Source organism: Phoca vitulina, unplaced genomic scaffold (assembly GCF_004348235.1).
Source record: "Phoca vitulina isolate PV1807 unplaced genomic scaffold, GSC_HSeal_1.0 scaffold3, whole genome shotgun sequence".
NCBI classification, from domain to species: Eukaryota; Metazoa; Chordata; class Mammalia; order Carnivora; family Phocidae; genus Phoca; species Phoca vitulina.
Genome location: NW_022589706.1, coordinates 51,150,444 through 51,171,806, shown reverse-complemented (window position 1 = coordinate 51,171,806; position 21,363 = coordinate 51,150,444). Strand labels below are relative to the sequence as shown.

Sequence of the window (21,363 nt, the reverse complement as noted above, 5' to 3'; positions counted from 1 at the left end):
CTGACATGATCTTTGGGGACTGCTTTAAAATATTCCAGCAAAGGAAAAAATGTTTACAGGGTGGTGGTGGTGACAGATACAACAAGATTGAAAAAAGAAAAAATAATTTCTGAAATTCTGGAAGTTCATTGTACTTTGAGATTCTCCTGAATAAAAAGTTTTAAATTTTTCAGATTTTTCTATTTTGTAACTCTCAGTACTTCCTTTTGCCTATTAATCTGAGACGCGTCCTGGTCTCAGGAAGAGGAAAACCGTACAACCAACCAGTCCTTTTGCAAACCTCTGCCTGTCCACTTGTGAATACACTAACTTATTAGAGGAGATTTTATTTTTGCTATATACATTATCAGCATGTAAGTAGCTCTATATTTCATTTTAAAACAAAGGAAGTTGGCCTTCCACACAGATCTCAAGTTTCGGGGGTACTAAACCTCCTCCGATATTATCCCAATCTCTTTATAACCAGAGTACAATTCTTTCCAGAAACGGCCCTTTCGCCCCTCACGTCACGCGTTTCGCGGTGACAGTGCGGGGCGTCGCTAAACCGGCATTCCTTGTCTCGGCCCTCCCCAGAGCAACAGGCTTCGCTTCGCCCTCCTCGGGCCTCAGTTTCCAACCCGGGAAAGAACGGCGGGGTGGTAGTACCCGGGCCCCCGCGGCCCCTCCCGGCCTGCCAGCAGCCCCGCCCCGAGGGCGGAGACCGGGCGGAGCAGCGCGCTCTCCTCCGCCTCCTCCCGACTCGCTGCTGCCCCGGGTGCTGGCGGCGCATGTGCCTGGCGCCCCCTCCCCGGCCCTGGATTCCACTCCCCCTCCGCTCGCGCTGCAGCCGCAGCCGCCTCCAGGCCCCGCGCCGCCTCCGGAGTCCATGGCCGGGACGCGCTGGGTGCTCGGGGCGCTGCTCCGGGGCTGCGGCTGCAACTGCAGCAGCTGCCGGCGCACCGGCGCCGCCTGCCTGCCTTTCTACTCGGCCGCCGGCTCCTTCCCCTCGGGCGTCTCAGGCCGTCGCCGCCTGCTGCTGCTGCTCGGGGCCGCTGCGGCCGCCGCCTCTAACACGCGGGGCCTCCAGTCCGGGCCTGCGTCCGCCGGGAGGCTGGCGGGGCCTCCCCCCGCGGCTGCCTCCGCCGCCGCCGCGGCCGCGGCTTCTTACCCGGCCTTGCGTGCCCCTCTGCTACCGCAGTCGCTGGCGGCGGCCGCGGGCCCGGCGCGGAGCTACAGCCAGGTACGTGGGCGCCGCGAGGGGCCGCGCTCAGGACCCTTTCCCGGTCGCGCGCGCGGGCGCGCGCCCGCGCCCCTCCGCGTGCGCCTCGCGTGCACGTCCGGGGATCCGCGGCACGCGCCGCACCCCCCCCCCCCCCCCCCGCCCTCCCAGTCCTCCTATTGGGCCCCAGAACAAGGGACGCTTTCCCAGGCCTCGGGTTTTCTCCTTGTTTTGTTCTCTCGAGTCTCTGGTCGGTTGGGCAGTGTAAGTGTGGCTAGGGGTGAATGTTGAGGCCTTGTTCCCCGCCGGCCCATGGTAGGTTTTGTGAGGCTGTTGACGCCCCAACCCCGCATCCCTGTCGCTCTCCGCCCGCTGGTTGTGAAGTTGGGAGGCCAGACCCGCGGAGGGTTGGGAGTTTCCGTGCAGCCAGAGCTCTAGGCCTAGGCGGCCCTGGCGCGCCTCGCAGCCTGCTGATGGGAAGGTTCACGCACAGAGTTACGTGGGCAGGGTCGGTGGGGAAGGAAGCTCGTCGCCAGCGCTCCCCACTCTCCCGTGCCCCTGGGGAAAGGCGGGCTGCCCCATTTACTGAAGGTCACCTCTGCACTGCCACCTCCTTTAGCAGAAGGACCTTTAGGACCATGGGTCGCCGCCGACGGGGAGGACAGCGTGGAGACTGATATCGGGGTGGGGGGGTGGCTAGAAGAGGGGACGCCTAGAGGTAAGGCCACGACTTGGGGACCCAGGAGTGAATCTACAGTGTTTTCCTTTTTAAAGTCATTGTGTCCTTTAAGAACTCAGATTGCAAATATTTTGTGCCTTGTAGGAAGCTTTCTTTTCTGCTTGTTCCGTGGTATCTGGGAAATATCAGCTCACGTTTTGACTACCCAGCTCCTGATATCTTGGATCATATTTATCTTAATTCAATTTGTGCTTCTCCTTGAACTTAGGGAAACTGGGAGGCTAATCAGCATGGCTTCTGTCTGCCAGTGGCTGAGCTAATTGATTTGAATCCTGGCCCAATACTTTGTGCTGCCCTTTTCGGTAAAAGCTTGTGGTGCGTGTGGAATTCTGGGAAAATGGGGAATGTTACCTTTATTTAAAAAACACAAACTATCTGTAGTAAGCCTTTGCGAGCTAGCTACTCTCTTGATTTTTTTTTCTGTGAAATTGACTGTAATGATATCTGTTGAGCCTCTACTAGTGTTACACACTGTGCTTACATTTATCATTGACTTAAAATTTTATGTACGTCTTCATGAAAATGATGGGAACGTACAAAGGAGTGAAGTATCTCCTTAGCACGATAGATTGCAAGTCACTTGACTTAAAGCCTGAGTTGTCTTTCCACATTGGTAATTGTAGTGCTTGTTGCATTTTTATGAGGTATGTAAAAGACATCTGCTAGAGGTTTACGTTTATCATTGACTCCTTTTAGGTAGACTTAAGTCTTAACGTAAACGGTGGCATGGTACAAAAGAATCTTTTTCTTCAGCCAAGTAGAGTGCAAGTCTTAAAACTTCAGTTGTCATTTCTGGTTATGGTTGTAGTGCTTAATGGAATCTTGTTAAATTCCAGTTTTTGCTTAGTCTTGTAAAATAGAGTTCTTTAGGTATGTCTCAGGCTCTGTCACCTTTTACAATCTTTACCTTACTCAGTTGGTCTGACTTACAGTTGACAGGTTACTCTTTCCAAGCACCCTGCTCTCTTGTTATTTTACCCACTCCGAAGTGTCTTTTATTAACTCTCTTTTGCCTGCTGGGTGAAGAGGACACATTGAGCTTGACACTCAAGTCCCTCTGTTGTATGGTACCAAGTTCCTTTTGCCAGCTCATCTTCTTTGGCTCCTAATTGTACCCTGCAGTTTAGCCAAATGGGATTATTGCTGTTTTGCAAATGGGCTTTTATTCATACTGCTTCTTCCCCTCACCTCTCAAACTGGAATGCCCAATCTTTTGTGTATTGCTGTCAAAATTCTATGCTTCCTTTGAGGCCCCTCTTATATTATGTCTTGATTCTTCTGTTAGTGTTCTGTTTTGAATTTCTTTTTTTTTTTTTTTTTTTTTAAAGATTTTATTTATTTATTTGACAGAGAGAGACACAGCGAGAGAGGGAACACAAGCAGGGGGAGTGGGAGAAGGAGAAGCAGGCTTCCCACCGAGCAGGCAGCCCGATGTGGGGCTCGATCCCAGGACTCTGGGATCATGACCTGAGCCGAAGGCAGACGCTTAACGACTGAGCCACCCAGGCGCCCCTGTTTTGAATTTCTATAATAACCTTGTGTCTTAATTGTAGCACATAAAGCATCCTGTCTTGTAGTGCTTGTCTTAGTCTAAGATGGTAAGCTCTTTGAGATGAGAGCCTAATAAGGCGCACGATGAGTAGGAGGCGCTCATATTTGTCCAATTGAAGGGACCCTCTTGTCTTGCCTTAACTAAAACATTATTATTAGGTGTAATTTGGGACCGATGAATTTAAAAACAAGCCCTGAATAAAATTTATGTCCTGCCTAATCATTGGGATACGCCTGCTTGTTGCTTTCGAATGTACAATTTAAGCCAAAAAAGGATGAGTTAGATTTGTGAAGTTTATTTCTTGCCTCTGAAATAGTAACTGTCTCCTAAGAATAACATCCAGATCATTGGTTTGCAGAAATAAACATTTTCTAAGTAAGGTTGTCAAAGAAGTATTTTTACATTTCTTCATTTCTCTTGGAAGGAGTCCAAAACTACCTACCTGGAAGACCTTCCACCTCTCCCTGAGTATGAATTGGCTTCATCCAAGCTAGGAGAAGAAGTGGATGATGTTTATCTCATTCGAGCTCAAGGATTGCCGTGGTCATGCACTATAGAAGATGTGGTTAACTTTTTCTCAGGTATATTTTATGTATGTTTGAAATATGTAATTTTGTTTGAGTACAAGGTAGTCTCACAACATGGTAAAAACCAGTTTTCTCTGAAGTTTTGGTATGTACTTACCAAAAAACAAAACCAGTTAAGCATAGCTCTTTATGTAATACATACATTTAGAATGCAAGATTGCTAAGTGTCAAGTGATATAATTTCCTTAATGACATTTTTGGAATGTTTACATATCTGTGAGTAGTTTTTAAGTTCTGTATCTGACTGTGATTTTTAATTTTCCTCTTAAAAAGCTTTTAGAAAGGGGACGCCTGCGTAACTCAGTCGGTTAAGCGTTCGACTTGATTTCAGCTCAGGACATGATTTCAGCTCATGATCTCAATCCTGGGATTGAGCCCCGAGTCTGACTCCGTGCTCAGTGGGGAGTCTGCCTGAGGATCTCTCCCTCTGCTTTCTCCAGCTTGCGCATTCTCTCAAATAAATAAATAAAATCTTAAAAAAAAAAGGCTTTATTTATTTATTAAAAAATTTTTTTAAAAGATTTTTATTTATTTATTTGACAGAGACACAGCGAGAGCAGGAACACAAGCAGGGGCAATGGGAGAGGGAGAAGCAGGCTTCCTGCTGAGCAGGGAGCCCGATATGGGGCTCACTTCTAGGACCCTGGTATCATGACCTGAGCTGAAGGCCAACTGAGCCACCCAGGCGCCCTATTTATTTTTTAAAAAGATTTTATTCATTTATTTGAGAGAGAGCAGAGTGAGCCAGCAGTAGCCAGGGGAGGGGCAGAGGGACAAGCAGACTCCCTGCTGAGCACAGAGCTCTGCCCCTGGGCTCAATCCCAGGACCCCGAGATCAAGACCTGAGCTGAAGTCAGACACTTAACCGACTGAGCCACCGAGGTGCCCCCCCAAAAAAGGCTTTTTAGAGGATGCCATCTTAAATGTTGTAAAATGGTGTAATAATATATTGAGTACCTTGATGTGCATAGCATTATGTGTGTCAAGTATTTTATGAAGCCACTTACCTCTTCAACTCTGCTGCCATTATATGTATGCAGTATGGGGATCTTGGTAACGAAGAGGGGGCAAAGTTCAGTTATGGTAACAAAATTATTCTTACAGGATTTATTTTAAAGTTCCTATAGTTATGATTATGACAAAATAAGACACGTATAAACTTAAGCATATTTTAAACTTTGGATTTGAAACTGATTGTAGAAGCATTGGGAAGGACATGATATATTTTATGTTGAGCTTGTTTGCTCTTTTTTTTTTAAAGATTTTATTTATTTATTTGAGAGAGAGAGAATGAGAGAGAGCACATGCGAGGGGGGAGGGTCAGAGGGAGAAGCAGACTCCCTGCCGAGCAGGGAGCCCGATGCGGGACTCGATCCAGGGACTCCAGGATCATGACCTGAGCCGAAGGCAGTCGCTTAATCAACTGAGCCACCCAGGTGCCCCTTGTTTGCTCTTTTAATGATCAGGAGATCATAAGCTTATGTACTAAGGTTTGCTCTCTTTTTCAAGAAAGTGGAACATTTTATAGACTACCATCTCATTAGCATTTGGATGCCTTCAGTGATGGGGGTTTCTATAAAGAATATGATAGACATTTTAGTTCATGCTTTGTTTTGTTGTTGGAATTGGAAGATTGCATTCTAGCGACTTGTATAATTGAGCTAAAAGTTTGATTTCTGGTTTTGATTTTACTCCCATACTTTCAGACTGCAGAATCCGCAATGGTGAGAATGGAATACACTTCCTCTTAAACAGAGATGGGAAACGAAGGGGTGATGCCTTAATTGAAATGGAGTCAGAGCAGGATGTGCAAAAAGCCTTAGAAAAGCATCGCATGTACATGGGACAACGATATGTGGAAGGTACGTGAAGTCATGTCCTGGCTTTTGTGATCAGTACTGTACTTTCTTTTTTTAGCCTGTACTTTCTTTTTTTTTTTTTTTTTTAAATAACTTTTATTTATTTATTTATTTATTTATTTTTTAAAGATTTTATTTATTTATTTGACAGAGAGAGAGACAGTGAGAGAGAGAACACAAGCCGGGGGAGTGGGAGAGGGAGAAGCAGGCTTCCTGCAGAGCAGGGAGCCCGATGTGGGGCTCGATCCCAGGACCCTGGGATCATGACCTGAGCTGAAGGCAGACACTTAACGACTGAGCCACCCAGGCGCCCCAGCCTGTACTTTCTGAGGCAGTTTCATTTGGGCCTTAGCAATAATGAAGGAGATCGATATTATGAATACACCCTCTTATCGGGTATGAAAATGAAACAAAGAGATAATCTCAGTTTCTTATCTATAAAATGAGGATGTTGACCAGGTTTACCTCACAAGTTGTTTAAATAAGTCACAGATGGCACACAGTAAATATTCAGTCAATGTCATTTGTTATTTTCTCCAGAGAAGCACATAAAGATTAAAAATACTGATTTTTACCTTCTTGGATAACCCACTATTTTTTTTTTAATGTCTTCTTCCTTTGCTATGTAAATTTGCATGCTTTCTGTGCTCTTTCTTTGCAGTATATGAGATAAACAATGAAGATGTGGATGCCTTAATGAAGAGCCTGCAGGTCAAATCTTCACCCGTGGTAAATGATGGCGTGGTTCGTTTGAGAGGACTTCCTTATAGTTGCAATGAGAAAGACATTGTAGACTTCTTTGCAGGTGCTTTTCAGTTATATCATGTTTGGGGCCTCATTTTTTTTCCTTATTGTTTCCTTTTATATCTTAAATGAACCTTTTCCTAGGTAACTGCATGCAGTTGTATTAGGTTCTTTAGGGGAGAATCTTCACTTGTGTTACGAATGTTTATAGATTATGTAAGTGTTTTGACCTATTATGCTAACCTTTGGAGGATGTCACATTTCAGAATTATTTCATGCAGGTTTATTTTACTGTTGAGGAAGATAACCTTTTGCAAGAGTGGCCATATTTGTTTAAGACAGTAACAATTTATATCATTTAAAAGCATTATTGTCTAATTCTTAGCTGTAAAAAATTTAACATTAGAGTGATGTTAGTCTAAATTCCTGTTTCCCCTATTAACATAATTAATGGCACAAAAAAAAAAAAGATTGTGTGTTTTAGATGGACTGCATGAATCCTAAGTATTCTGGAAATACAGATGTGTAGGTGTTACTAGCTTTGCTGCATAATGATTTTCCTCCCCTTTAGGCATGTATCCAGCTTAGAGACTAGCAAAACAGGCCTAACATTTTACTAATAAAATAAAAAAAGTTACTAGTATGTGAACAAATGTATTAATCCTAAGGATAAAAAAGGCTCCTGTTAGCAGCACTAATTTGTAATAATTTTGTGTCCTAGGACTGAATATAGTAGACATCACTTTTGTCATGGACTACAGAGGGAGAAGAAAAACAGGAGAAGCCTATGTGCAGTTTGAAGAACCAGAAATGGCCAACCAAGCTCTATTGAAACATAGGGAAGAAATTGGTAACCGGTGAGTGAAGCAGATTCTAATAATGCTCAAGTATTATATGTTGGGTCATTTTGATGAATGCACTGTAGTAGAACTGTAAAAATTATCTACAGAAAAGTAGAATAATATGATGACTTGTCAAATGCCCATCACTTAGAATTAACAAATTATTAACATTTGTTATATTTGCTTCATCTGTTTTTTCAGTATGCATCTTTAAAAAACATTTTTTTTAATTAAAAAAAATGTTTTTTAAGGTTTTTATTTATTTGACAGAGATAGAGAGCACAAGTAGGCAGAGCGGCAGGGAGAGGGAGAAGAAGGCTCTCTGCCGAGCAGGGAGCCCGACTCGGGGCTCGATCCCAGGACCGTGGGATCATGACCTGAGCTGAAGGCAGCCGCTTAATGACTGAGCCACCCAGGCGCCCCTAAAAAACATTTTCTCATGTGGTCCTAATATCATCACGTCTAACAAAATTGGCAGTAATTTATTGTCTAATGCCAGTCCATAGTCACACTTTCCCAATTATACCAAAATTGTCTTTTCAGAGTTTTTTTTGTTTTGTTTTTTTTTGAGAGATAGCAAGAGAGAGCACTGAGCTGGGAGGAGAAGGAGAAGTAGGTTCCCTGCAAGCAAGGAGCCCAATGAGGGGCTCCATCCCAGGATCCTGGGACCGTGACCTGGGCCGAAGGCAGATGCTCAACTCACTGAGCCACCCAGGCACCACTCAGAGTTGTTATTTTTTTTTTTTCTTTTGGTACCAGAATCTAGATAATGGTCCACACATGGCATTTGATAGTTAATATCTACAGTTCTCTTAAACTAGAGCAAGTCTCCTTCTCCTTTATGTTTTTATTCCCTTCCCCTTTTTAAATGCAATTAAGTTTTGAGGAAGTTGAGTCAATCACCCTGTACAATGTCTCATGTTTTATGTTGATCTTATTGCTTCTTCATGGTGTCACTTTGTTCCTTTGTATCTATTATTTCCTGAAAACTGGAAGTTCAAGCTAAAGTCTTGAATTGAATCAGGTTAACATTTTGATACAGATACACTATAGGTATTGTTTTATACTGCATATCACATCACATTGGATGCATGTAGTGTTGGATGGGTTCATTTGTGTCAAATTTGGAGGAGTACTCAAAAGTGTCTGACTTTAGATTGCTGTTTTGCTACTTTCTGGCTGTTTTACTTGGCTCCTTTGAAGTTTTAAAAAAATGAAAAGCTATTTTAAAGCTATGTATTTTAGGATCTATGTATAGAATTGATTTAGAGGTCTTTGTTAAATTTTTTAAAAATAAAAATGGTTTTGCAAAGCACCCTCTTCTCCCTTTTTTTTTTTAGTACTCTTCACATTTTCTTATAATACGTCTTAGAACAAACCAGTGCTATTTTTTTTTTTTTTAAAGATTTTATTTATTTATTTGACAGAGACACAGCGAGAGAGGGAACACAAGCAGGGGGAGTGGGAGAGGGAGAAGCAGGCTTCCCGCAGAGCAGGGAGCCCGATGCGGGGCTCAGTCCCAGGACCCTGGGATCATGACCTGAGCCGAAGGCAGACGCTTTACGACTGAGCCACCCAGGCGCCCCTCAGTGCTATGTTTTTATGTGGGAACATTATGGCAGTCTATAAATCTCTTCAGTAAATTAAGAAGTGGTGCCTATCTTTATAGATTTATAAATACAAATGATTTTTGCAATTCAAGCTTAATAACCTAATTGGAAAAGCAGTATTGAGAAAAAAAGACTGGTTTCAGAAGCTTGGATTTAATAGATAATCCCACTGCCAAGCAGGTAGCAAATCAGAATTGACATTTAGTTCATGAATTCTCATTGGCGTCTTACTGAAGTTCTGGGGGTTTTTAGCTCCTCATATACTCTGACTTTTAATATCTTACACAGATATCATTAATTTTCACAGAATTGACTTGTAAGGCTTTAAGAGACTGTTAACCAACCGTAAAAAAAAAAAAAAACCCTTCTTACCAGATATTTTCATACACACAATTAATCTTGGCATAGTTGTTCTCACGAAGTAAGTAAATACTGTTAAAATGTATATGAAGAAAGCTGTTATCTTGGGCAGGGGTGTGGGGGAGATAAAATCAGTGACATGTACTGTTGAGAATACTTTTCATGGACTAATATCTGTATCTCGTCTTACCTTGTCCCTCATCTGTTATCTTTGGACACTTGTGTTTCATAAGCGTTGGAAATATATATGCATGTTTTATTTTAAATGACTTCAGTGTAAAGTGACTTTGCATTGTTTTGATATAGGTATATAGAGATATTTCCAAGCAGAAGGAATGAAGTCCGAACACATGTTGGTTCTCATAAGGGAAAGAAAATGGCATCTTCTCCTACTGCTAAGTATATAACTGAGCCAGAAATGGTCTTTGAAGAACACGAAGTAAATGAGGATATTCGACCCATGACAGCTTTTGAAAGTGAGAAGGAAATAGGTAAGGACCTGCATCTTATTGAGACTTACTGGATCTATTTTGTATGTTTTGATATTTAAAATATTTTTTATGACCATGTTGTATGGGATTATTAGATTATAGGACCAGGGAATTGAGTTGGAAGATTTATCTGTCTTTGAGTGTAGTATGTACTTTGAATATGTGCAGAAGGGCTTAATTATTTCGTTAAGTTTTTATATAATCATTCTTGTGGATTTTATATAAAAAGCTGGGTGGCACAAATATAATAAAAGAACATAAAATGTCATCATTTAAACTAAGGTGAGAAAAGATGTAGAGGCCTGGAATGTTGACTGAAGAAGTTTTGTTTGCCTCTGTATTTAATTATTCCTCTGATTCCTAACCCAAAGTAAAGGGAATCTTTGAAGTGTGATAATTCCTTTTAAACTCATGCCATGGTGGGGTGCCTGGGTGGCTCAGTTGGTTGAGCGGCAGACTCTTGATTTCTGCTCAGGTCGTGACCTGGGGGTCCTGGGATTGAACCCTGGGTTGGGCTCTGAGCTCAGCAGGGAGTCTCCTTCAGGATTCTCTCCCTCTGCCCCTCCCCACCACTCTCTCACTCTCTCGAATAAATAAATCTTTAAACTCACGCCATGGGATTATCCCATTACCATATTTCTTCTTTTTTTTTTTTCAGTGCCTGTAACCCAGAGAGTTTCTGTTGCCTTTTATTTCCACTCATAATCATTTTTACTTCTCACTATTCTTTTTAATTTTTTTAAAAGATTTTATTTATTTATTTGACAGAGAGAGACATAGCAAGAGAGGGAACACAAGCAGGGGGAGTGGGAGAGAGAGAAGCAGGCTTCCCACCAAGCACGGAGCCCGATGCGGGGCTCGATCCCAGGACCCCGGGATCATGACCTGAGCCGAAGGCAGACTCTCAACTGACTGAGCCACCCAGGCGCCCCATCCTTCTCTCTATTCTTATATAAATACCTGTTTTTTTTTTTTTTTGTAATCTGGTAGCGGTTTGAGGCACGAAATCTTTACGCTAAATCCTCATGGGTGTTCAGGTGATATTTGTTAGGTGGCAGAAATGTCAGAACATTTTTGCTTTTAAAATTAAAGCCCTTCTTGGGTACATGCACCCCGATGTTTATAGCAGCAGTGTCCACAATAGCCAAACTGTGGATAGAGCCAAGATGTCCATCGACAGATGAATGGATAAAGAAGATGTGGTATATATATACGCAGTGGAATATTATGCAGCCATCAAAAGGAATGAAATCTTGCCATTTGTAATGACGTGGATGGAACTGGAGAGTGTTATGCTGAGCGAAATAAGTCAATCAGAGAAAGACATGTATCATATGACCTCACTGATATGAGGAATTCTTAATCTCAGGAAACAAACTGAGGGTTGCTGGAGTGGTGGGGGGTGGGAGGGATGGGGTGGCTGGGTGATAGACATTGGGGAGGATATGTGCTATGGTGAGCGTTGTGTATTGTTTAAGACTGTTGAATCACAGACCTGTACCTCTGAAACAAGTAATACATTATATGTTAAAAAAAAGAAGAAGATAGTAGGAGGGGTAAAAGAAAGGGGGGGAATCGGAGAGGGAGACGAACCATGACAGACTATGGACTCTGAGAAACAAACTGAGGGTTCTAGAGGGGAAGGGGGTGGGAGGATGGGTTAGCCTGGTGATGGGTATTAAAGGGGACACGTTCTGCATGGAGCACTGGATGTTATACGCAAATAATGAATCATGGAACACTACATCAAAAACTAATGATGTAATAAAGTATGGTGATTAACATAACATAATAAAAAAAAAAATTAAAGCCCTTCTTCCTTACTGGTTCAGGAAGAATTGAGGGTTTTGACAGAAAGGTCATACCTAATTATAATCTGTTAATAACTCTTGAAGCTCTTATGTTTCTGACAGTGCTTTCTGTCCCACTTCTCAGAACTGCCTAAGGAGATGTCAGAAAAGCTTCCAGAGGCTGTTGATTTTGGAACTACATCTTCACTACATTTTGTCCACATGAGAGGATTGCCTTTCCAAGCTAATGCCCAAGACATTATAAACGTGTGTGGCAGTAAGATATCCAATCTCAATAGGTTTGAACAAAAATTCTAAAACTGAACTTACATTAACTTGGGAAAGATAGAGAAGAAAATATCCTATTTCTGAACTATTTTTGGACAGTAAGGTGGCATCTCCTTGGTTGTGGAAGCTTGTTTTCTTCAGCTGAGAAGTGTGGGCTTTATTATATTTTAAGGTCAAATGTATTATGATAAGAGGATTTTATAGATACAAAATAATAATGATGTAGCGTTAGTATTCAAAGTAAGAAAGTTTGGTTTTTCTCTAAATTGGTTCAACCTACTCATTTTTGAGTTTAGGAAGCTGAGACTCAGGGAATTTGTCACAGGGTGGTTATATACTGAACAAGAATCCCAGTGCTCCTAAATGCTTAGAAGCTTATAGCCTTCATCGGGATTCCCTAATTTTTGAGAAAGGAATTTTAAAAATATTTTTATTTTATAACAATGTATGAAAAGAAAGGGAAACAACAATAGCCATACTGACTTCATGAATTTGAGGACATATACTTAAGGTAGATCCAAACCTAGAATCTTCAGTTAGTAGTGGGTCCTCAGAGTTGTCTTCATTATTTCAAAAAGCCTGATAAGAATCCTATCTTTAACTAGACAAAGTTCACACAGTCTCATTGGAGCATTATATTCTTTTGCTTTGGTTTGAAATGATAACCACTCAGTGTGGTAGCTCTGTTCATGTAGTGCTGGTAAAAACTGATGAGCAGGCACATAGCTGATGTAAAAATGACTTATTAAGAAATGAAGGATGGACACTCTTTAGAAACAGGGAAGGATGTGTGTGGGAGGAGTAATAGAAGCGGTCCTTTCTGGCATAAGAAAGTTGGAGCACTCTTGCTGTATTGTGTATTGTACAGTTTTTTTTCTGTGATTAGATAGTTGAAATGTAACCTTGAGTTCTAACAGGATCAGAAAAGCCAGACGACGTGGTAGATGTGTAACTACTTTGTTGCTTAAAGAGATTCTCTAAAAACAAATTTCTTGGGTGTATGAATCAGAGTCTGAAAGAAAAATGCAGAACCTTAGACTTCTAGAAATTGGGCCTACTACCATTATATTCCTTTTAGCTTCTTTTGTTTGTTGTTTAGTTCTTTGCTCCCCTGAAGCCTGTTAGAATCACCATGGAATACAGTTCTAATGGGAAGGCCACTGGAGAAGCTGACGTGCACTTCGATACCCATGAGGATGCTGTTGCAGCTATGCTCAAGGATCGGTCCCATGTTCGTAAGTGCTGCCCATGGTTTTCATTGTCAGTTTTGACATCTGTCTTTGCTTTTCTCTGTTTTGGAGTTTGCCTAGACCTTTTCCTTGGGAAAACTCTGCGGTGTCAATACTACTAAATTAAATATAAAAAGGACAAAATGCTATATTGTAATGAAAAACATTTGTTTGCTAATTGTCTTGCATATTTCTATGCAGAGGTAGGATTTTTTTGCTTGTTTTTAATTTTGTTTTCGTTTTTAATTAGGAAATGTAATGGACAAAGGGTTTGAGTTGCTGTCTGAACTATGAGAAAATGACTATAGTATTATTTCTCCCTTTTCAGCTTCTTAAAATGAATCTTTTTTTGTCATTCTCAGACCATAGATATATTGAATTGTTCCTGAATTCATGTCCAAAGGGAAAATAAGACTTCCAGGGACTCCAGATAATAAGGTAAATTTAAGAGGTACAATTGTGAGAATTATTTTCAATTGATAAATTAAGCATTAACTCACTAATTTGTAATATGGTGGAGACCATTCTTTTCTTTTTTTTTTTTTACGATTTTATTTACTTTTTAGAGAGAGGAGGTGTGTGTGTGTGCGCAGGGCAAGGAGCAGAAGGAGAGGGAGAAGCAGACTCTATGCTGAGCACAGGGCTTGGTGCAGAGCTCGATCCCAGGACCCTGAGATCATGACTTGAGCCCACATCAAGAGTTGGACGCTCAGCCAACTGAGCCACCCAGGCGCCCCTTAATAATGATCAGACTTAATCATGATAACTGAAACATCAAAATAAGGAATGAAAATTTCCTGGGAAGTAGGATTCATTATGATTGTATAGTGGTTTTGGGTATTTTTCCCATATAGAATCTATTGGCATCATTCCCAATATTCATCCTGCTGTGTGCCTAAAAATAATTTTTTACCTTTAATAGCTATAAATTATAATATACTGAAAATGTGCTTATAGTAGCTTTTCTTCCTATAAAATTTAAACACATTTCCTCAGTTCTAAGATATTAAAATGTTTAAAATGATATATTTGAAATTAGGGTGTATCATTATTATCTACACTTAATGTACCACTGTCTCTTCCCTAAAAAAGTGTTATGAAAATAGTTGTCTGTCCTAGGAAGTACACGATTTCATAGAGTTAACTTAATGTGTGACAAATCTACTAAATGTGTTGGTGCCCCTCCTTTGACTAAATGTTATGTGGTATCTTTTATTTCCCCATAAAATCTTTTAATGTATTATAATCATTTTTCTGTTTGTAGTGGTACATTTGAGATAGTTAACTGTAATGATTTCTTGGAAATACAGGAGGCATTTCTTTACTGTAGTTGTCACAGGCTATTTTTGGATATAAAGTCCCACAATCTTGTGATGTTAAATATTAGCTAAAATCTGTGTAAAATATATTCTGTGCTTAACTCTGAAAATCTGTCTTTATAGCAGGCTGTAAACACTAATGCCTAACTAATTTTCTTTACTGTAACTTAATGGATTTGTCACTAAATGGATTTACACTAAATCAGAAGAAAAAGTATTGGGGCACTTGGGTGGCTCATTCGGGTAAGTGTCTGACTCTTGATCCCAATCTCACAGTTGTGAGTTCAAGCCCCTTGTTGGGCTCCACGCTGGGCGTGAAGCCTACTTAAAAAAAAAAAATTAAATTTGTAATTTTAAATGGTCTGGGAAAGGGTATGGTATGGTAACACTTTCTCTTTTATTTATTTATTTTGCACTACTTTTTCATTTTGAGTAAATGTGCAACATTTTTCGTTTTATTTTCAGGATGAAGCAAGAAGCATTTCATTTGCACATCTTTCTTGGACGTGGAATATAAAGTTCCAGTTTTGTAGCAGCAACTGCTAGAGAAAGGATTTGGGGGTTTTGGGTTAATTGCTTATAAGACAAATTACGTAGTGGACTGTTTACAAAGGAAAAGGAAAGATTCAGTTTGGAATTAGGAAATAAACCACAAATTTAAATTTTCGTTTAATCTGTTCAAGATCTGATTTAAAAATCTGGTTTTTATTACATATGATTAAACAGTTTGTTTTCATAGGAGATGTGTTACCCAATGAAAAGACTACATCTTTTTATTTAGCACTGTCCTTGAAAATCTTTTCTCCCATTTTACAAATGGTCTGTTGGAGGTTTTGTCCTTTTGCCTGTGAATTAAGGCTCTGATATAAAACTTCTCTGGAATGAAATACTGATTTATTTTAACCAAATACTCACCAAAGCAAGGAAAGGCTTCAGACCTTTGAATTATTAAGGTTTGGCAGAGTAGTTATAATTTTAGGTGTATTAGATTACTTAGGTAGGAGTAGAAATTTAAAAAAAAAATAAGTACCACAGGTTAGTGAGTGTAAGTGACAACAATTTGGCAGTTTTACGTCTTTGGAAATGTTTTGCCTTTCTAAGCCTTGTGCTAAAGGCATTTGACTTTGGTGCCTGTATCCTTAAGGAGAGAATTCTTGTCTCAAAAGTTCTCTGAACACTCACCCCCCCAACTTTTTTTGACTGTGGGTAAATCTTGAGGGTGTTTGTTAGTCTCAAAACTGTGAAGTGACATGTCAGAACAGTCCTGACTGGTAAAGACATTAATGGCTTCACTTGAATTTAAACCAGCTCCTGAGAGGAAAAAAAAACTGTCTCCTCATTTGCTTTTTTCAGTGGGATAGCACATCCCATATTTTAGAACAAGTAGGGGTGCCTTGCTTAAATAAAAATAGCATTTAATGTATAACTGTGTGAAGGGTTTATGGATAAAGCTGTACTTCTGTCACATTGTGACAGTACTTTCTGCTTTAATATTAAACAGCTTGTTATTTAAATATTGGATCAAAATGGCTGGCTTCAAAATGTAGTCCTTAATAAACTAACTTTATGTGCACCTGTGTAGGAGAATCAAAGTCCTGTATACTTTCTTTGCCTTGTTCCTGTTCTCAGGGTGACGACTGCCACATAGTTACCAGGAGATAAAATTCTAGTTCTTAAAATTGAATTAGCCCAGATTTCTGAGAGGTGATATCTGGAAGAGAGATGACGTCTTCTCTCACTTAATACATAACCATCTTTGATTACCAGCTAAGATACGAGATCACTGTACTGTAAGTAGTCAATAAATGAAGACTTGTTTCAGGCTGCAGATTACCTAAGAGTATTTATTTTGGAGTGTGTGTATCAACCAAATATATTTTTGTTATGTCAAATCCTGGTATAGTATAAGAAGAAATGGCAATTTTCGTTTGTATTTTCATCATCCCATATAAACATGACTTCATTAACCATCTTAACCTATTCAGTATTAGTACTTAAGTAGAAATGTGTTTTCACGGATGGCTGAGTGTACCAGGCTCTCAGAAGTGGCGTCTGTAGCTGTGTGATCTATTAGAATATGGTCTTTTTTCTGTTCAGCAGTAGGTATTTAATTTGTTGTGGAAAAAATCTATAGGGACTGTTGGGATTGGGGTTGGTGAGAAATTAATTCATTTGCAATTACTTTATTTTAAAGCTAATGGATTTCATTTGTACATCTCTAGGAAGAGAATGAGAGCAAAAGCATTAAGAGGTTATGTGGTGGGTAAGCGTGAAGGCGGCAAGGGGCGTCTTGCTACTCTAGCGGCTCAGTGCTCAGTACCAGAGCTGGCCGTTCTTGGGAAGTCATCTTAGGACTTCGTGTATTTTACTCCTTTAGTAGGTGATAGCTCGTGATTTAGGCTAGTAAGTGAATGATTGCTGAGAAGGCAAATGTAGCTACTGGAAGGAGAAGAAAAGCACATAATAGATTAAAAGTAATCTTTTCTTTCCATCCAGTCAAAAGACATACTTCTGTCTCCCAAAATTTGACAAAACTGGGTTGTGTACTATCATTAGCTATTGAAAGAAGTTATGATGGTGAGTTTTGCTCTTGTGTTTGGGTCCTTTGTGTCTTTATAATCTCTTTGGTGATAAAGCTATAAAAAAGCAGGTTTAGATACAGACAGGTTACCCATCTTGCTGTGGCTAGCCACTTGAATTGCGGGGGCAACTCCGATAAGTAGCTTATAGATACCAAGGAGGAGACTGTGATCTGATTGATACACTCACATCGAGAACGAAGCAGAACCAGAGTGGGTGAATGCGGCTTCTGCCAGGTGGGAAGGGAGACCGAGTCCACTGTGGCATGGAAGGCTCTAAATCCTCACTGCTGCTGTGGTGTGGGGAGGAGGAAGCAGGAGAAGCCCACTGAGAGCCACGTGCCATTTTGAGGCAAAGGCCTTGCTTATTATTAGCATTCCCTGTCGGCATCTTCTGCCACGAACAGTCCTTCAACAGATTCTCGTTTGGAGTTTTTTCTCTGGGTTATATCCTATTCATTTTATAATTTTAAACATTCCATTGTTTTAAGAGTTTCCCCTAAATTATGTGAAAGCGTTCACATTCACCTGGCAGGACCTGTGTTACGGAGTAGAATGGTGTATCTCAGCAGTAAAGTAGAAGCAGGCTTAAGTGCCAGAGGCTTTGAAAAAAAGTGCTGTCATGTAGTAGGAATACATTTTCCCTCAATTCAGATTAGAAAAGAATCTCTGAGGTTTGTAGGAAGGGAATAAAGCTGCTATAAACATTCATGTGTAGGTTTTTGTGTGTACATAAGATTTCAACTCATTGGGGTAAATACCAAGGAGTAAGATTGCTGGATCATATGGTAAGACTATGTTTAGTTTTGTAAGAAACTGCCAAACTTCCAAGGTAACTGTGTCATTTTGCATTCCCACTAGCAATGAATGAGAGTTCCTGCAGCAGTTCATTCTTGTCAGCATTGAGTGTTGCCAGTGTTTTGAATTTGAGCTATTGTAATAGGTGTTTACTCGTTATCTTGTTTTATTTTGCAATTCCATAATGACCTAAGAGGGTGAGCATCTTTTTTATATATTTATTTGCATCTGCATATTGTCTCTGGTGAGATGTGTGTTTAGATCTTTTGCCCAGCTTTTTAGTTAGGTGGTTTTCTTATTAAATTTTAGGACAGGGATATAGGAAGGTTTAGTTTGGTTCTTAAACCTTGATGATATGAAAATAAATGGTGGGGTAATTTGTAAATTGTTTATATTTTATTTTTTGAACGAAATAAAATTCGAGAGATATGAAAGGATATACAGTGAAGTCTCCCTCCCATCCTATACTTTAGCCACTTAGTTCCCCTACTTAGGCAACCCTGTCATTAGTTTCCAGTGTAAACTTGCAGTGATATTTACTGTATAGATAAAAAAATATTTAATAGACATTTTCATTTTTTTAAAATATAAATTATAGCATACTATACATGCTGTTCTGTGCCATTTTTTTCCCATTTAATACATCCCAAAGATCATTTTATATCCATATATAAAATCCTCTCATTTTTTAAAGTGTACAGTATGGATGTACGTAATTTAACCTGTCCCTTACTAGTGAACAGGTGAATTGTTTCCAATCTTTTGCTATTGTATGCTGAAATGAATTATCTTGTATAAATTTATGTCATTTTGTACATACATAAATTTCTCTAGGATAAATGGTCAGAGTTTGTGCACTTGTAATTTATATCTAAAATTAAACTTATATCAATAATTTGTTTTTTCTTAGTTTATACCAGCAACGCAAGTGCCCATTTTCCCATAGCCTCACTAACACAGCATATTAGCAATCTATTTGCCAATCTGACTGGTTTAAGAAAACCCGCGGTGGTGTTCTCTTTTGAGGTAGCATTTCATATTTAAGACTTTCTGTGAATTGTCTTCATATCCTGTCCCCATTCCCCCCCCATTATCCCCCTCTACTTATACTTCTCATATTAATCTTAAAGCAAATCCAAGGCATAGCATCACTTTATCTGAATATATTTCAGTATACGTCTCTTCTTTAAAAAGGACTTAAAAAAAACCCACCATTGCTAAAAATACTAATTTCTTATCACAAATATCTGAAAAGTAATTTTTTAAAAAGTTTATTTGAATCAGGATCTAAACAACAATCCACACATTGCATTTGGTTATTATGACTCCCCTGCAACATTTTTCAATTAAAAATTTCAAGTATACAGAATAGTTAAATTATAAACGTGTATACCTACACCTAGATTCTACAAGTAATATTTTGTCATATTTTCTGCATTGTGTTATATCTGTCCTTCCATCAATCTGTCTTTTTTTCTTTATAGATATCAAAGTTAGACATACTTGACTCTTGAGCTTTTTGAAATACATACTGTTAAGAATTTTTTTCTTGAGGTAAAATTTACAGTAAACAAATGTTAAGTGTACCTACCATGTGATGAGTTTTAATGTACAACTGTGTAACACAAACCTCTAGCCAGCTATGGAACATTTCCATCACATCAGAAAATTTCTTTACCCAGTCAAGTCCTGCACCTCTCCCGTCCCTTTTCCCTGTTAGGATTTTGTTTTTACCATAGATTGGTTGACCTATTCTAGAACTTCATATAAATGTATTCTTGTGTAAATTTTCACTCAGCATGTTTTGAGATTCATCTATATGTTTCAGCTCTTTGTTCCTTTTTCATTGCCGAGTAGTATTCCATTGTAGGAAAATACCACAGTTTAACCTTTCACTTAGATGAACAACTGATGGACAATGGGCTGTTTCTAGTTTTTGGCTCTTACCAATAAAGTTGCTATGAACATTCTTGTGCAAGCCTTTTTGTGGATCTACGTTTTAATTTCTTTTGGGTAGTACTTAGTTGAATATCCTGAGTTGTAAGATTGATATATTTTTAATTTTACTAGAAATTGACATACTTTTTTCTAAAGTCATCCTGTTTTGTAAAACCAACAATATGAGAGTTCCAGTAGGTCCACATCCTCACCGTTTGGTTCCAGCTTGTAATTTTAGCCATTCTGTGTGTAGTGGTATCTCATTGTGGTTTTAATTTGCTGTTCATGACAATTGATGATAATGAACATTTTTTCATAAGCTTATTGGCCATACAAATATCTTCTTTAGTGAAGATGAAGTGCCTCTTATTTCTTTTAATCTGTGTGTTTCCCCTTCCATTTCTTTTGCCCTTATTTGAAGAAATAAGATTAACCTATAGAGGTTTCCACAAACTGAATTTTGCCAATTGCCTTTCTGTGATATTTATTGACCACTTTTCTATTGTGTTTGGTTTTTTTTCTTAATAAGAACCCTTTATTCTTGCAGTGAGCTAACTAAATACCTTTCCCCTCAGTGCTTTGTCATTTTGTTTGCTTATTATGGCAGAAATTATTTTTATCTGGTGTAATTCTTATTATTTTGGAGAGCATGTGAGTGGGGGGAGGGGCAGCAGGAGAGGGAGAGAGAATCCCAAGCCGACTCCCTGCTGAGCATGGAGTGCGACATGGGTCTTGATCTCATGACTCTGAGATCATGACCTGAGCCAAAATCAAGAGGCGAATGCTCAAACAGCTGAGCCATCTACGTACCCCTGTGTGGTGCAACTCTTAAATCTCCCCTTTTATGGCTGCTAGGCTTTGTGTCAGAATTAGGTCATTATAGTGAAATGATTTTGAAAGTACCTGGTGAAAAGACATGGAAACCAAGGTAGACGAGAATATGAATGGACTCAGCGAAACAAGGATCACCATGGTATATTTAAGAAAAAGTCTTTAAAATGATCCTGACTGAATTTGAAGTCCACAGGTGAAATTTCACAAGTATATTCAAAGACCTGTGATCCCAAAACATAACCTGGTTCTAACTGAACTAAAGAGGCTCTCAACCTTTCATTCTGTCACTTGGCAATATCATCCATTTCTTGGTCTCTTCAAGAAAGCAAATGGGGGAATACAAGTTTTAATATTGGGCTAATTTTTAACCTGCTTTAACTTACAAGAATAAATTATTTTTGATAGACCTTATAATTGAATATGAATGATGTTATTGTGTCAGAAAGCAGCACCCCCAAATGGTAAGGCAGTGTTGCTGCCTGGGGACTTTTTTGGCTTTTCTGTCCTATCTGCCTATTGGAGGCCGGAGTGCTCTGCCTTTACCAAGCTTGATTATTAACTCTTAGAGGACTCTGACATCCTCAGCAATGCTTACAACTGGTCACT

At 39.7% G+C, this 21,363-nt stretch overlaps 1 protein-coding gene across 2 annotated transcripts; it reads left to right on the top strand.

Annotated features, from left to right (window-relative positions):
• Positions 1-437: 437 nt before the first annotated feature.
• Positions 438-19,779, top strand: GRSF1 (G-rich RNA sequence binding factor 1). Of its 2 annotated transcripts, none has more exons than XM_032400511.1 (10): positions 438-1,219; positions 3,914-4,070; positions 5,783-5,938; positions 6,597-6,740; positions 7,401-7,536; positions 9,798-9,982; positions 11,918-12,039; positions 13,160-13,295; positions 13,652-13,727; positions 15,074-19,779. In XM_032400511.1, exons 1-9 carry the CDS (start codon positions 866-868, stop codon positions 13,699-13,701), a joined length of 1,440 nt encoding a protein of 479 aa, XP_032256402.1. In that variant the 5' UTR covers positions 438-865; the 3' UTR covers positions 13,702-13,727; positions 15,074-19,779. The 2 variants fall into 2 exon arrangements, with proteins under 2 accessions (XP_032256402.1, XP_032256403.1); XM_032400512.1 differs by lacking the exon at positions 438-1,219 and adding an exon at positions 1,396-1,513.
• Positions 19,780-21,363: the final 1,584 nt, after the last annotated feature.